Source organism: Tetrao urogallus, assembly GCF_951394365.1.
Source record: "Tetrao urogallus genome assembly, chromosome: 1".
In the NCBI taxonomy this organism is placed as follows: Eukaryota; Metazoa; Chordata; class Aves; order Galliformes; family Phasianidae; genus Tetrao; species Tetrao urogallus.
The window spans coordinates 87,520,359-87,532,362 of NC_136813.1; the positions used below are offsets into that span (position 1 = coordinate 87,520,359).

At 39.2% G+C, this 12,004-nt stretch overlaps 1 protein-coding gene across 1 annotated transcript; it reads right to left on the bottom strand.

Annotated features, from left to right (window-relative positions):
- Nucleotides 1-1,839: 1,839 nt before the first annotated feature.
- ETS2 (ETS proto-oncogene 2, transcription factor) lies at nt 1,840-11,580 on the bottom strand (the record flags this gene model as incomplete). The annotated part of the gene is made up of 9 exons (XM_079548136.1): nt 1,840-2,055; nt 3,002-3,120; nt 3,783-4,046; nt 4,196-4,438; nt 5,246-5,329; nt 6,034-6,234; nt 6,658-6,777; nt 8,824-8,944; nt 11,509-11,580. 9 exons carry the CDS (start codon nt 11,578-11,580, stop codon nt 1,840-1,842), a joined length of 1,440 nt encoding a protein of 479 aa, XP_079404262.1.
- Between the last annotated feature and the right edge of the window lie 424 nt (nt 11,581-12,004).

Genomic DNA, 12,004 nt, shown 5'->3' on the forward strand with positions numbered 1-12,004 from the left:
AGCAAGAACAGGTCAAGCACCAGCAGTCTTCACACACCTGCTCTCTCCTATATTTACCCATAGTTACACATTAATACGCAACACAGCTCAGAACCACCAGTTCTCTTTCAAACACACAGAACAAAGACACTAGCTTCCAATTTATACCTAAACAGAGAACACTGGCATGCCTTTAACTTGTCCAAGGCCATTAGCCTGCCAGAGTCTTACAGATTTTTCTTTAAGAAGCTCTTTGCTGCCCAATTTTTACTATTTTTCCCCCCATATACTTCCACAGAGATCCAGGCTGGAGGATTTCCTCCCCCCACCCTCCCTTACACTCTGTAATATCGAGGTAAAGAAGCACAGTACCTTCCTCTCCCTTGTTCAAGAGGTTTTAATAAGGACTCATTTTTAAACCTCTCACACTTTACAACATTTAAATGTACACCAAGCTCAGATAAAAAATAAAGTTTTCTTACAAAGTACATTTTTCCAGTGAATTGTTTTATGATGGTTTTTTTTTTTTTTTTTCCTTTTTGTGCAGTAAAAATAGCTGCTACATAAATCCCTCCTGTTCTCTGAAAAGGAGTCACAGTTATTCCAAAAATAGAATTCATATCTTAATCATACAGGATAAACTGCAGGAAGAAGAGACAAGTCAACTGAAAAAATAAGGCTTGTATATAAATTTTTTTTTTTTTTTTTTTTTTTTTTTTTTTTTAAAAGGACATGCATAGAAGTTGAAAAACATATGCCATTTGTAAAGGAAAAAGTTAATTTTATCCATATTAGTATTTTCATTTTCAGTTAAAGAAGAAACCACAAATAGGCCCTTAATGTCCCAGAATATAATATTAGTTTCATGTAAAAATGCCAAAATGCACAAAGAACTGCCAGCTTCAGTCTTAACAAAACACTGAGCCAGCTTCCCACCGCACCCACCCCCCAGTGTCATGGCATTGGCATACCATATGCATGCATACTCAGTACTTATGTTGTCTCTGAGGCCAATTAAATATTTGCAGAAGGTTGTATATCCTAGACAAACATGAAATAGCCATTCAATAGATTTACATTCGTCCTATTTAAAAAAAAAAACAACACACATACAATTAGTTTAATTTACACTATACAGATCTGTTAAATAGGAACATTACGTAGTTGCAAAAAGAATCACAGAATATATACAAAACTGAATATTGAAATGGTATGATTTTCCTTCCTTTCTCACGAGGGTTTTTTCTGTTTTTGACAGAGTTGCTACATCTGGTTTTGGACACAGAGTGTTGATATACCTATGCAGCACATTTCTGGAGTAAAAATAATAATAATTAAAAAAACCATGCTTGAGAACAAAACATTAATATCAATTCTTCTTACCGCTCTTTCAAAATAAATTAGTTTTTCTTAAATAATTGCATGATAGGAGATGGAAGCAAGGATGATGGCATGTGAAAAAAGAATGTGAGCAATTGTTCAGCTCCATCACCAGTTTCCTCATCCAACCTTTGGTTTTAAAGCCAACCCATCATTACGTGGCAGTGTAAGTAGCCAAAACATTTTATATGGCAGAATAGGTGGTCAAAACGCTCAACCCTAAAGCATTTTTGTGTCGTCGTGACAGAGCTGTGATCTGTATCGACTTCCATGCTGCTCAAGTGCCTGACACAGCAACATCTGAAGCCACTGATGAAATAAGGCCACTTCCTTCCAACTTTCCCTGGTTACAAAATCAGTCAAGGTCCTTATTTCATCACAGTTGCACCCATCCGAACAGCCAGAAGGACTGACTGCAGACGGCTCCTGGTCCCAGTCCCAACAAGCGCTCCCTGCTCGTGCAGCACCAGATGGTTGGGCTCAGTCCTCAGTGTCGGGCTGCACCCCCAGCATCGCATGCAGCTCCTCCGCCGTGTATCCCAGCAAGTTCTGCAGGTCGCACACAAAGCGATAAACGTAGCGCTTCCCCGAGGTCTTGTGGATGATGTTCTTGTCATAGTAGTAGCGCAGCCCTCGGCTGAGTTTCTCATAGTTCATTTTTGGCTTGTTTTTCCTCCTTCCCCACCTCCGTGCCACCTGCCAGTGCAAAAAGAAAACAAATGTAAAGGGTTTGTTCAAGTCACACTTTTCTGGTCAGCAGCTGATAAAGGCAGTTATTAAAAACCCCATTTCAATCAAAGCAGTTTACTTGTTTGGGTGTCCCAAACTTGAACAACACAGGAGTTGGTGGCTCAAACCCCGAGACAAGTATGAGCTACACGACAAAGTAGGTCATACAGAACAAAGTGGTGGTTGCAAATGACAGCAAGAACACTTCCTTGCAGAGGATGGGCCCAAATATCTTTAAGAAGATCAAGCTTAAGTGAAATGTAGTCACCTCTCTCAAACAAGACACAATTAAAGATTTAATTTGCTATTGAGAAGAAGGGACAGCTTTTTAAACGGAAGTTTAATTCTAAGAAGTTCCTTGAAGCTGATGATTCCCCTTCCCTTCTTGAAATAAAACAGGATTCAGGGGACTTTAAATCATATCTCCTAATGCAGTAACTTTCCTACTGATAGCAGCAGTCAGGAAACAAAGGTATGGTCTCCTAATTTTTCATGACTAAAGCCATAATTTCCCAACAAGTTTAAAATGCAGCACTATCACACTGGCTGTTTACTAGAAGAGCTGTAATACCTTCAGTGCTTTTTCCCTGGGAATTCGTGCAATCCCAGATGTTGCTGATTCAACTGTATTCAGTAAGCAAGCCTACAGTATTGCTTAGCCTGCCAAAACATCTAACTTTGTATGCTTTAAGTTTCAAACTACACAACGTGTTCTCATTACTATAAGCAAATGCTGATATACCAGGGGAGGGGGAGCACATCCCACAGCAGTCCTGACCACACAGTAAAGTATTTGCAGATGAAGAGATTTCAGCAAGTGTCTGATCTCACAAATGCTTTATAGTCTAGAGGAAGCCCAGAGATAACAGATGAGACCCTACAATCTTTCTGTACACCACAATTAAACACATACCTCATCTGGGTCAGCAAGTTTAAATTCCCACCCGTCTCCAGTCCAACTAATAAATGACTGGCAGGACTTGTCAGTCAGTAACTCCAGCAGGAACTGCCATAGCTGTATAGGTCCACTGCCTGTTAAGAGAGCAGGGGTGGGGAGAAGTCATAATTAATAGTTCTGCAAGCTCATATCACCATTAATATATGCAACCATATTCAGATCACAAGGTCAATCTGGTGATTAGTCTTTTTGTTTGTTTGTTTTTAAATAGAAGGAAAAAAGCTTTATTGTTAAGATTTTTCCTCTACAAGTCTGTTCATAGATAGGTTAAAAATTAACATTTTTCATGGAAACATTGGATCTGATGCAAGCTATGTCTTCCATTGTTTGCAAGTAGATTCCTCATCCCTCCCTTCCACTCCCTTGGCTTGGCAGACTTTCTAGAAGAAAATCTGATTTTAGCAAGGACTGCAGGAACAAGGTCCTAACAGGCAAGCCATCATCTGCAGGAATCCACAACTGGGGAAGGCTTTGTCCAAGCTTTCCTTCTTTCAAAATAATCAGAAGGTGCATTTGATATTCACAGCATTCTGATGTACCCATGTTTTCTTGCTTTAGACAGATAGTCCCATAAGACTTCTCCTATGTACACTTAAAATTGAAAATCTTCAAGAGTTGTGGACTTTGACCACACTACAAGGCATACTTTACAACTACACAACTCTATCAGCACCAATATGCATTTATAGAAAACATTTTGTAGCATGAGTAGTGACCATTTTGCTTCACGACTTACCAGTAAAGCCAGCTAGAATCGCTGCTGGTATAACTGGTTTCCCTTGCTCTACAGGATCGCTTCGATCTTGAATATAGTCTTTAAAAGACATTGTAGGTTTGCTCATACACAAGGACTGGCTACAGTCATCTTCAAAACTCTCATAGGATGGCACACGCTGTAAATCCACTAGTGATGACTGGCTGTTCCAGGACTGCAGCATCGAATCTGAGCTTTCATAGCTTTCTGCACCACTTTCGCTAGATTCATGTTCTCTAAGTTTACCTTCATAAGGGAAAAAAAAAAAAAAAAAAAAAAAAAAAGAGAAAAATGTTTTTCCTTCTCTTCTCAAGCTTGTATATAAACTATGCAAGGGAGGAAGAGACAAAGAATATTGCCTTGAATCCATTATTGTCATACAGACAGTAACTCACCAGAATTATCCATCAGCAAGTTCAGATTACTTCTTGTGAAATCTTGATTTACTGCACAGTAGTTCACACTAACTGCATCTACTTGGGTTTTGGGGAACAATGAAAAGTCTTGTTCTGCATTAAGGAGATTTGGTCCTGTGGAAGTCTGGCAGATATCACTCAGGAGATTGGGTTTGGGATAACTGAGGGCTTTAGGGTACCCAGGCATCTGCATACCATAGGGGGTCTGATCCACATTAACAGCTGAAAGAAAAAAAAAAAATATGAAAGAATGAATTAAGTGGTTTTCTCCTTGAACAGACTAATACACCTCAAGAACCCCACAAAAGCTGTGCCACTAACTACTTTCCCTCTTTAGAAATCTGACAGAGGTTTATTAGATGCTGTGGACCTCCTAGAAAGGCTACTGACATCAGTGATGAGACTCCCATTTACTGGTCTCCAAGTCAGACTCTGTTAATCTCCATCTGTATCTTCACACCACAAATACGTATATTGTTTGTTCTTGAAAGACACTGCAGGGCTGCAGAAAAAGCTGGAGAAACTTAAGTGGTTTTGAGGCAGGCCCTCATCATTAAGTGATGCAATAAGGCTAATCTAGAGATCAAACTGTGGTTTCAGTAAAACATGGCACCAAAAGCACAATCTGAAGGATCTAGCACTTGGTCTCTATGGTTATACCGTACACTGTCAAAAGTTCTGTTACGCTTCCACAGCCCTCAGAAAAGCTAAACATAGCTCCTGCTGCTGCTTTTTGGCTGTTTGCTAGAGGTGGGAGTGGTCACTCTGCTCCACAGATGTAGGCTTTGGCATTCCAAGAGGAAATTTGTTGGCTTTTTTCTTTCTTTCTTTCTTTCCATACCCTTTAGTCTTCAAAAGATTTCTGGTATGAGTTAGATGACAAACAATAGTAGGAAAAAGAACTGCAGCAATTGAAGTGTTCTCCTGATGCACAGTTAAGTGTTCTGGTGCTTTTTCAAAAAATGGATCTGTGACATTCTTAGAATAAACTTACAATATCTGAAGTGTCAAATTTCTTAAGATACTTACTTAAGGAGTTATTATTGACCCAGTGAGGAACTGAGGTGAGATGAGAGCTCTCCACATATTGATCCTGTGCTTTTTCTTGGCTGTCTGAGAGGTAGAGAAAAAAGAAAGCTTGGTTTTACAGTTCTAAGGATCTGACACGTATAAGAAAAGATTCAGACTCAAGTGTTTTAGGGTCATCATTTACATAGGCTTTACTAGTGTACTGCATCAAACTCTTTCAGAAGGGAAAAAAATACTCCTAAAATGCCCCCAAAATCCCACAGAAAAACAAACATCAGAAGAACCTCATAAGTTCCAGCACACTTGAAAATCTCCATATGAATGGTATTTTAACAATGAAACAACAGTAATTTAAAGGTCCAGATCTTAACATTTGCAACTATAGAGTGTTATGCTCCAAAAGCAAAGGAGCACATGGGTGAACACTGATGATGCTGCTAAAACTCCATATGCAAGTTCCGCCTTACTTCTGGTTGACTACATGTATTTTTAATAAATGAGTATTACAGTAGCCTTAATCTCATTATTTCAATTATTAATGCAAATAGAACACAAATGCAAGAGGTACTTTGCCTGAACACAGAATGACTTCAGCAGATACCTGCATTTGCACTTTTCTTATGATGGATGTAGTACTACTTCTGATAATGCTTTCATTAACCACGCTTTACACTTCATCTTGACTTTTGATATGTAACAAAAATGCTTCACAGTGACATTAGCTTTTGAAAGAATCCTATTTCTGCTTCTGTCAGAAAAGCCTTAGCTTTTTCTGGCTCCATAGATACCTTTTATCATCTGCTCCAGGTGTTCCCACAGAATGTCACCCACATAGTCAGGTGCAAGTTCCAGGAAGCGTTCCTTGCCCAAGTTGCAGAGGTCTTGGCCACTCATAAGAAACTGATGGATGTTCACATTTGCCAAGCTAAATTCGTTGGTAGCCCACGAAAGCCACTGGCAAACTTGCTGTTCAGTCCACAGCCAGGGATCTGAAAGACAGAAAGCATCCAGCATTTGAGAGAAATCCTAACATTTGTCAGCTCCTGAAATAGTCTTCATTAAAAGGCAGTGAATGAAAGAAACTTTTAACCCAGTTACTTCTGAAGTTTAAGCTTCAGAATGAATGTATTCTTGAACTTAAAGAAAAGCAGCTCTCTATTTTCTTTCTGCATTCACTTCTAATCAGAGATGTCCTCAGCTTCATCGACTCTCTTATGCTGCCAAAATATGAGCTGTCTATGCACCCATTTTTAATACCAGCAAGTTCACTCCCTCCAAGTCAAGCTGTGCCAGATTCACATAGGATCCATTCTTGTATTCCCTACTGACATCATTCTTTCTCTTTTGAAAGAACCGCTATTCAGTGCCCTCCTTAGCATCAAAAAAAGACCTTATAAATAGAAAACACTTACTATTTGGTATACCCAGCCGACACTGTTCCTTTGTGAAACCACTGAAAGTATCTTTCAGGGCTTGACTCATCACAGCCTTACTGCACGGGGTTAACAGAGGCAATTCACAGTTGTTGGACTCTACAAGAAAGAATAGGGGGAGGAGGGGAAAAAGGAGATGCATTAGCTTTTAGGCCAGTCAAAGAAGTGACAGGTTTTTGCTATGCCATTTGAAGAATAATAAAAGGCTGCTAGAAACTAGGTATTTTAAAACAAACAAGGTAGATCTGTTTTCAAATTATCTTAACATATTTTCAACACTACAGTCTTCGTAGTGCTGGGTTGCTAAAATTGCATCATGCTAAATTAAAGCTTTGCTGCTGTTCATCACATAAATCATTACTGATTCTTCATACTTGCATGACATGCCCTTGTTGTAGTGAACTTTTACTGTATTTTTTTTCTTTAAAGGAAATATGAGACTGCTTATCCCTATTTTCTCATCTATAATTTGACCCCAGACTTCTTTATTATAACTCCAGACAGCCTTAATTTAGTCTGAGAGCTATGCAACTGATAATAGGGTTATGAAGAACTAGCATGCACTACTCAACAATGTGATCCAGTGGACTGTTTCCAACCTTCCCATGTATTCCTCAAATCACCTCAACCAAACAGCTGTGACTGGTCACAAGCTGTCACTCAGCACCTAAAATAACACAATGAAATCCAAAAACAACATCATCCATAAATTACTAATCCACATGATTGATTTTTATGTTTGTTAATTAGTTATAGTCAAGATAGATTTGAAATGACAAAATGATTACTATTATGGGTAGAATCATAGAACGGCCTGGGTTCAGAAGGACCTCAAAGATCACCTAGTTTCAACTTCCTGCTACACATAGGGTCACCAACCACCAGATCAGGCTGCCCAGATTTATTTTATGGACAAATTTTGTTTCCACTCCATCTTGTTGGAGAATTCTCATGGGAAGATGCCTCAGATTATTCTGAAAGTGCTCACAAGATGATGAAAAAAAGTCAACCAGACCACCTGAATGTTTCAGATTTAAAAAAAAAAAAAAATCTTTCAATGGTATTTTGTTTGTGATTGACACTGCTAATCTAGGAATAATTTATGGACACCTGAACCACCTCACTATGGTACCCCTGAATAATATTTGGGAGCTTCTGAACACTAGCACACAGGTAGCACTTGAAAATTCTGCTATTTGAGAAGCATATAACGGTGACAAGGTATGTAAAGCCAGACTTCAAGTCCGTTCAGGAAGGTGTGTGGCTCTTCTTGTTTTCCTAGGTCCTGACTAGGTACAGGCTCCACTTGATCCAACAAGCAGAGCTCATGCCAGCCATGTTTTTGCTTCTGTTTGCACCACACCCATCCTAAATATCAGTTAAGACCCGCTTTGCTGACCAGAGAAGGTGACTGATTAGAATCACAGCAGAACAAAGGACTGGCAGTTTTTCCATAGGTTTTAGGGCTTTTTTTTTTTTTTTTTCCCCAAATCCATTTTCCAAGTAGGAAATACAGGCAGCATTGGGTAGAATACTGACATACTGACTTTTTTGGGGGGAGGGGGAGAGGCAGTTAGAATAATAGCCAGGGAGTTCAGGCTAGGATTTACGCAGAACTGTTGGCAGGTACTGTCCTATACACACACAGACATATGTAAACATCCTCTGTTTTTTAAAGGTAAGGACTAAAACAAACTCCTAAGGAAAAGAGAAGTAGGAAAGGAAACAAGCATTCGTGTGTTCTAGGATTTAATGCCAGAGGGTCAAAATAGGAGCTTGCAGAATATTTGCAATGTCTCAACCATAATTGATTTTTAAGTTTATACAGTTATAATTTTTTGTTTAAATTTAAATATTTTAAACGGGCTTGAACTAGATCTACTTTAATAACAGTTAAGGCCTCTTCCATGGAGTGTCAGTCTATCTTAAACTGCTCAGTCCCAGTTGCCGGTCTTTTTCAGAGCAGATAACAGCAACTACCAACAGAGCAACTCACACGGTTTAAATCAAATATGTACACAGAAGTCCACGTAATAAAACAAAGTGTTATTTTTTGTTTGTTTTTAGGGAAATTATCTGGCACTCAGACTCCACATATTTCTTTCTGACCTACGGATTGGACCAAGGAACAGAGTTAAAAGTTACCGTAAGAAGTAGAATCAAATCCCGTCGGCACTTCCTGGAGTGTTTGATCTTCATTTAGCGATAAAAAATAGCCAGCAAACAGGGAGTTGGAGCTATCAAAGGTGTCAAACGCTGGTTGCCGCTGCAAAGCAACAGAATAACAGAAGCCCCAACATTAGATTTTTTTTCTAGAGCAGTGCTGCTAGGAAACCAAACCCAACCACTTCCTAAACTTTGAGATCATGCACAACCACTACCTCGAATCAACTAACCCCTACCTTTGAAATACTTGAACACAATTGCAACACGGCTGTTTCGTATTTCACGTACAAGAAGCCAATGCTCACAACACAGTACTAACTGTGCAGCACATTCTACAAGTCAGGTAAAGCCAAGGAAGGATATTCTTAGGTTTCCTGTGATTGATACTTTTAACAATAGAGAATGCAAATATATCTACACATACACACACACACACACACACACACACACACACACACACACAGATACGCTCTGAAGAAATCTTAGCATTTCTTCTGTGAAATTCACTAATCACTGGGGATTTTGACGGCAGAAGGATAAGTGATGGAGAAGCAATTGGTAGTGCAAGGCCTACAATAGGTGTATGTAATTTTCAGGAGAAAAAAAACCAACAAAATCTAGCCTGAAGTACATCATTGCTTGTATCTTCAAGCAATACAGCCATCTTTAGAAGACTTAAGGACTTCTACGCTTGTGAGTTACATGATTTGCCAGCCACTACATTCTGCAGTCTTCAAGCATTCAGCGAAATACTGCTAATCAAATTGTACAGAAAGGGACAAACATGAGCATAATGAAAATAGTCCAGATAAAAACAAATTCTACTCGTATATGGCAGCCTTACAGATACTGATACAGATGCATTTTAAAAACTTAAGTTTCTTGCCTTGACATACTTGACAAGTGTGCATCCTAGAAACACAGAGTACAACCACCAGAGCTCTCCAGCCTCGTAAGGGGAAGGGAGGAAAATACAAAAGAGTAGAAAATAACTTTAAAAACAACTTATGCAGCTCGCCCTTTAGTCACAAGGAAACAGTATCTGTCATATCCAGAAGCAAAACAAGGTAAAAAGATGCCCCTGAGATTTTAAAAGCATCCGAAGATACAAAACTGTTCTGAAAAGCTATAGCACAAACAGCAGCTATTGCAGCTCAGAGATGTGGAGACTAAGGCACCTTGCAAACACTTCCTTCTTTCATACATGCAGTGGTATACCAGCTTATGCCAAAGCAAAATACAAACACGCTTTAGGGCTGTATTCAGGTATGAGGCAAAAGCAACCTGAATCGTGTTTCTGCAACTGCAAGGGTATTTCCATGTACCCACTAACTTTTCTTTTGGTGTCTCTATGAGGCTTTGACAAAAAACAAGAAAAAGCTGTGGAAGAACATAATATGTCTCTAGGGGTTAACTGGCTTCAAGAATCCCCACTGGGAGCCAGACGGTGGAGACAAATTCTGTATAATCAGTCCAGGTGCCCACCACAGGTACTGGAAAGAGTCAGTGCCAACCCATGGAAAAAAAGCTCACAGCCACACAAAACAAGCTACTGGCACATTGGGCAACTGTTAATAAAGAATACTTGGTATGCTACGAGATAAAAGCACTGACTCATCGCTAGTACCTAGAAGAAAGGGCAAGTTCTTTCAACATAATCTGGAAACTCCTGCATTTTGTGTAAATAGCTGACCCTTATCCTGAGTCACTGGAAAAAATGCTGCGGCATGTGAATGAGTAAAATCTATACTGCACTAGTTTCATATTTCAAAAAGGGTTAGTGTTTAAATAGGTTCTTGTTTTAATGGTAACCAAAGGGAAGGAAAGAAAAAACAAAGTAATGTAGAAATAAACTCTGCTTGCCCTATCAGCCATGCAACCACTTTATGTGGCCTTTCAACATATGTTAAGACTAATTACCACAGAACAAAATGACAACAACAAAAAAAAAGAGCAGCTACAGAGTAGTAGAATCTACATATTGATTTTGACTTAATTATATCACAACTGAACATCTGCTTAAAAACAGCTACTGCATCCAGGAGTACACAGCTGTCAAGTTAGGGGGATCTCTTCTGTACCCTACTGTTGTTGTTTGGGCAACAGAAAAAGGTAAGGTGGCCATAAAACATCAGGAGTCAGAATACTAAAGATTCACTAAATGATTCTTCAAAACATGTACATTGCTCAAAGTTAATGAGAACTGAAAGTGTCCTCCTAATCCTTGCCTAGTTCACATTAATAAATGCTGTGTTAAAAAAAATGACATTGGGATAAAAAAGTAATTGGTGTGAATAAGAGGACAGAAGCGCTTAATAAATGGAATCTTTGTAGTTTGCTTCTGATTTCTCTTCAGTTTGTAAGTTCATTTCAAAACAAGGTAACAGAGACAGCTTATCTACCGATAAAAATATAATGAATAACTAGCCTTGGTCTCTTCCTAAGAGCTGGACTTAGTTGCATGTAATAAGAGAATAACCTCCTTTTTTCATAAAATGCTCTTGAACAAATTAGACTTAACTAGTCACATCAGAACAGCACTTCACTACTCTCCTCGAAATAGACATATAAAGGTCAACCATGCTGCCAGTCCTGGGACCTTTATTTAGGAAAAATTTGATGAGATCAGAGGGGTTTAGAAGCTGGTCACTCAGGAGAGCTCACCTTGAGCATTCCTCTGTACATATTGGAGACAGGTGCTACTTGATCCATGTTTCTGATTGCAAATTCACTCATCTGAAAAACAAGAAGGATTATGTGAGATGCACTGCCACTGAGAAAGCAAGGATGTTAAGAGGCATCTTACTGCTTTAGCACAGACCGCAGAACAGCTCTGAGTGTGGTAAAGGCAAAGCTGTTTCTGTTCCCCCCCCCAATCCCCCATGTTGTTTGCATCCCAATCATATACAGCAAAATCCTCATCTTGCTTACACAGCTTTTCCTGGAAGACTTCTCCCAGGAATCAGCACAGTCTTGTGAAATGAGCGCACAAGAGGATGATTAACTTCTGGTACCCTAAGTGAGTGCTTTCAGTAGCTCATCCCATTAGATGAGCATGAAAGCCTTCGTAAGTCCTTTGTCCATCAAGAACCTATTGCTTGCAGTTATTTTGTGCCTTCCACCCATTATTTTAAACATGAAGTGCTGTCTACCTTCACTT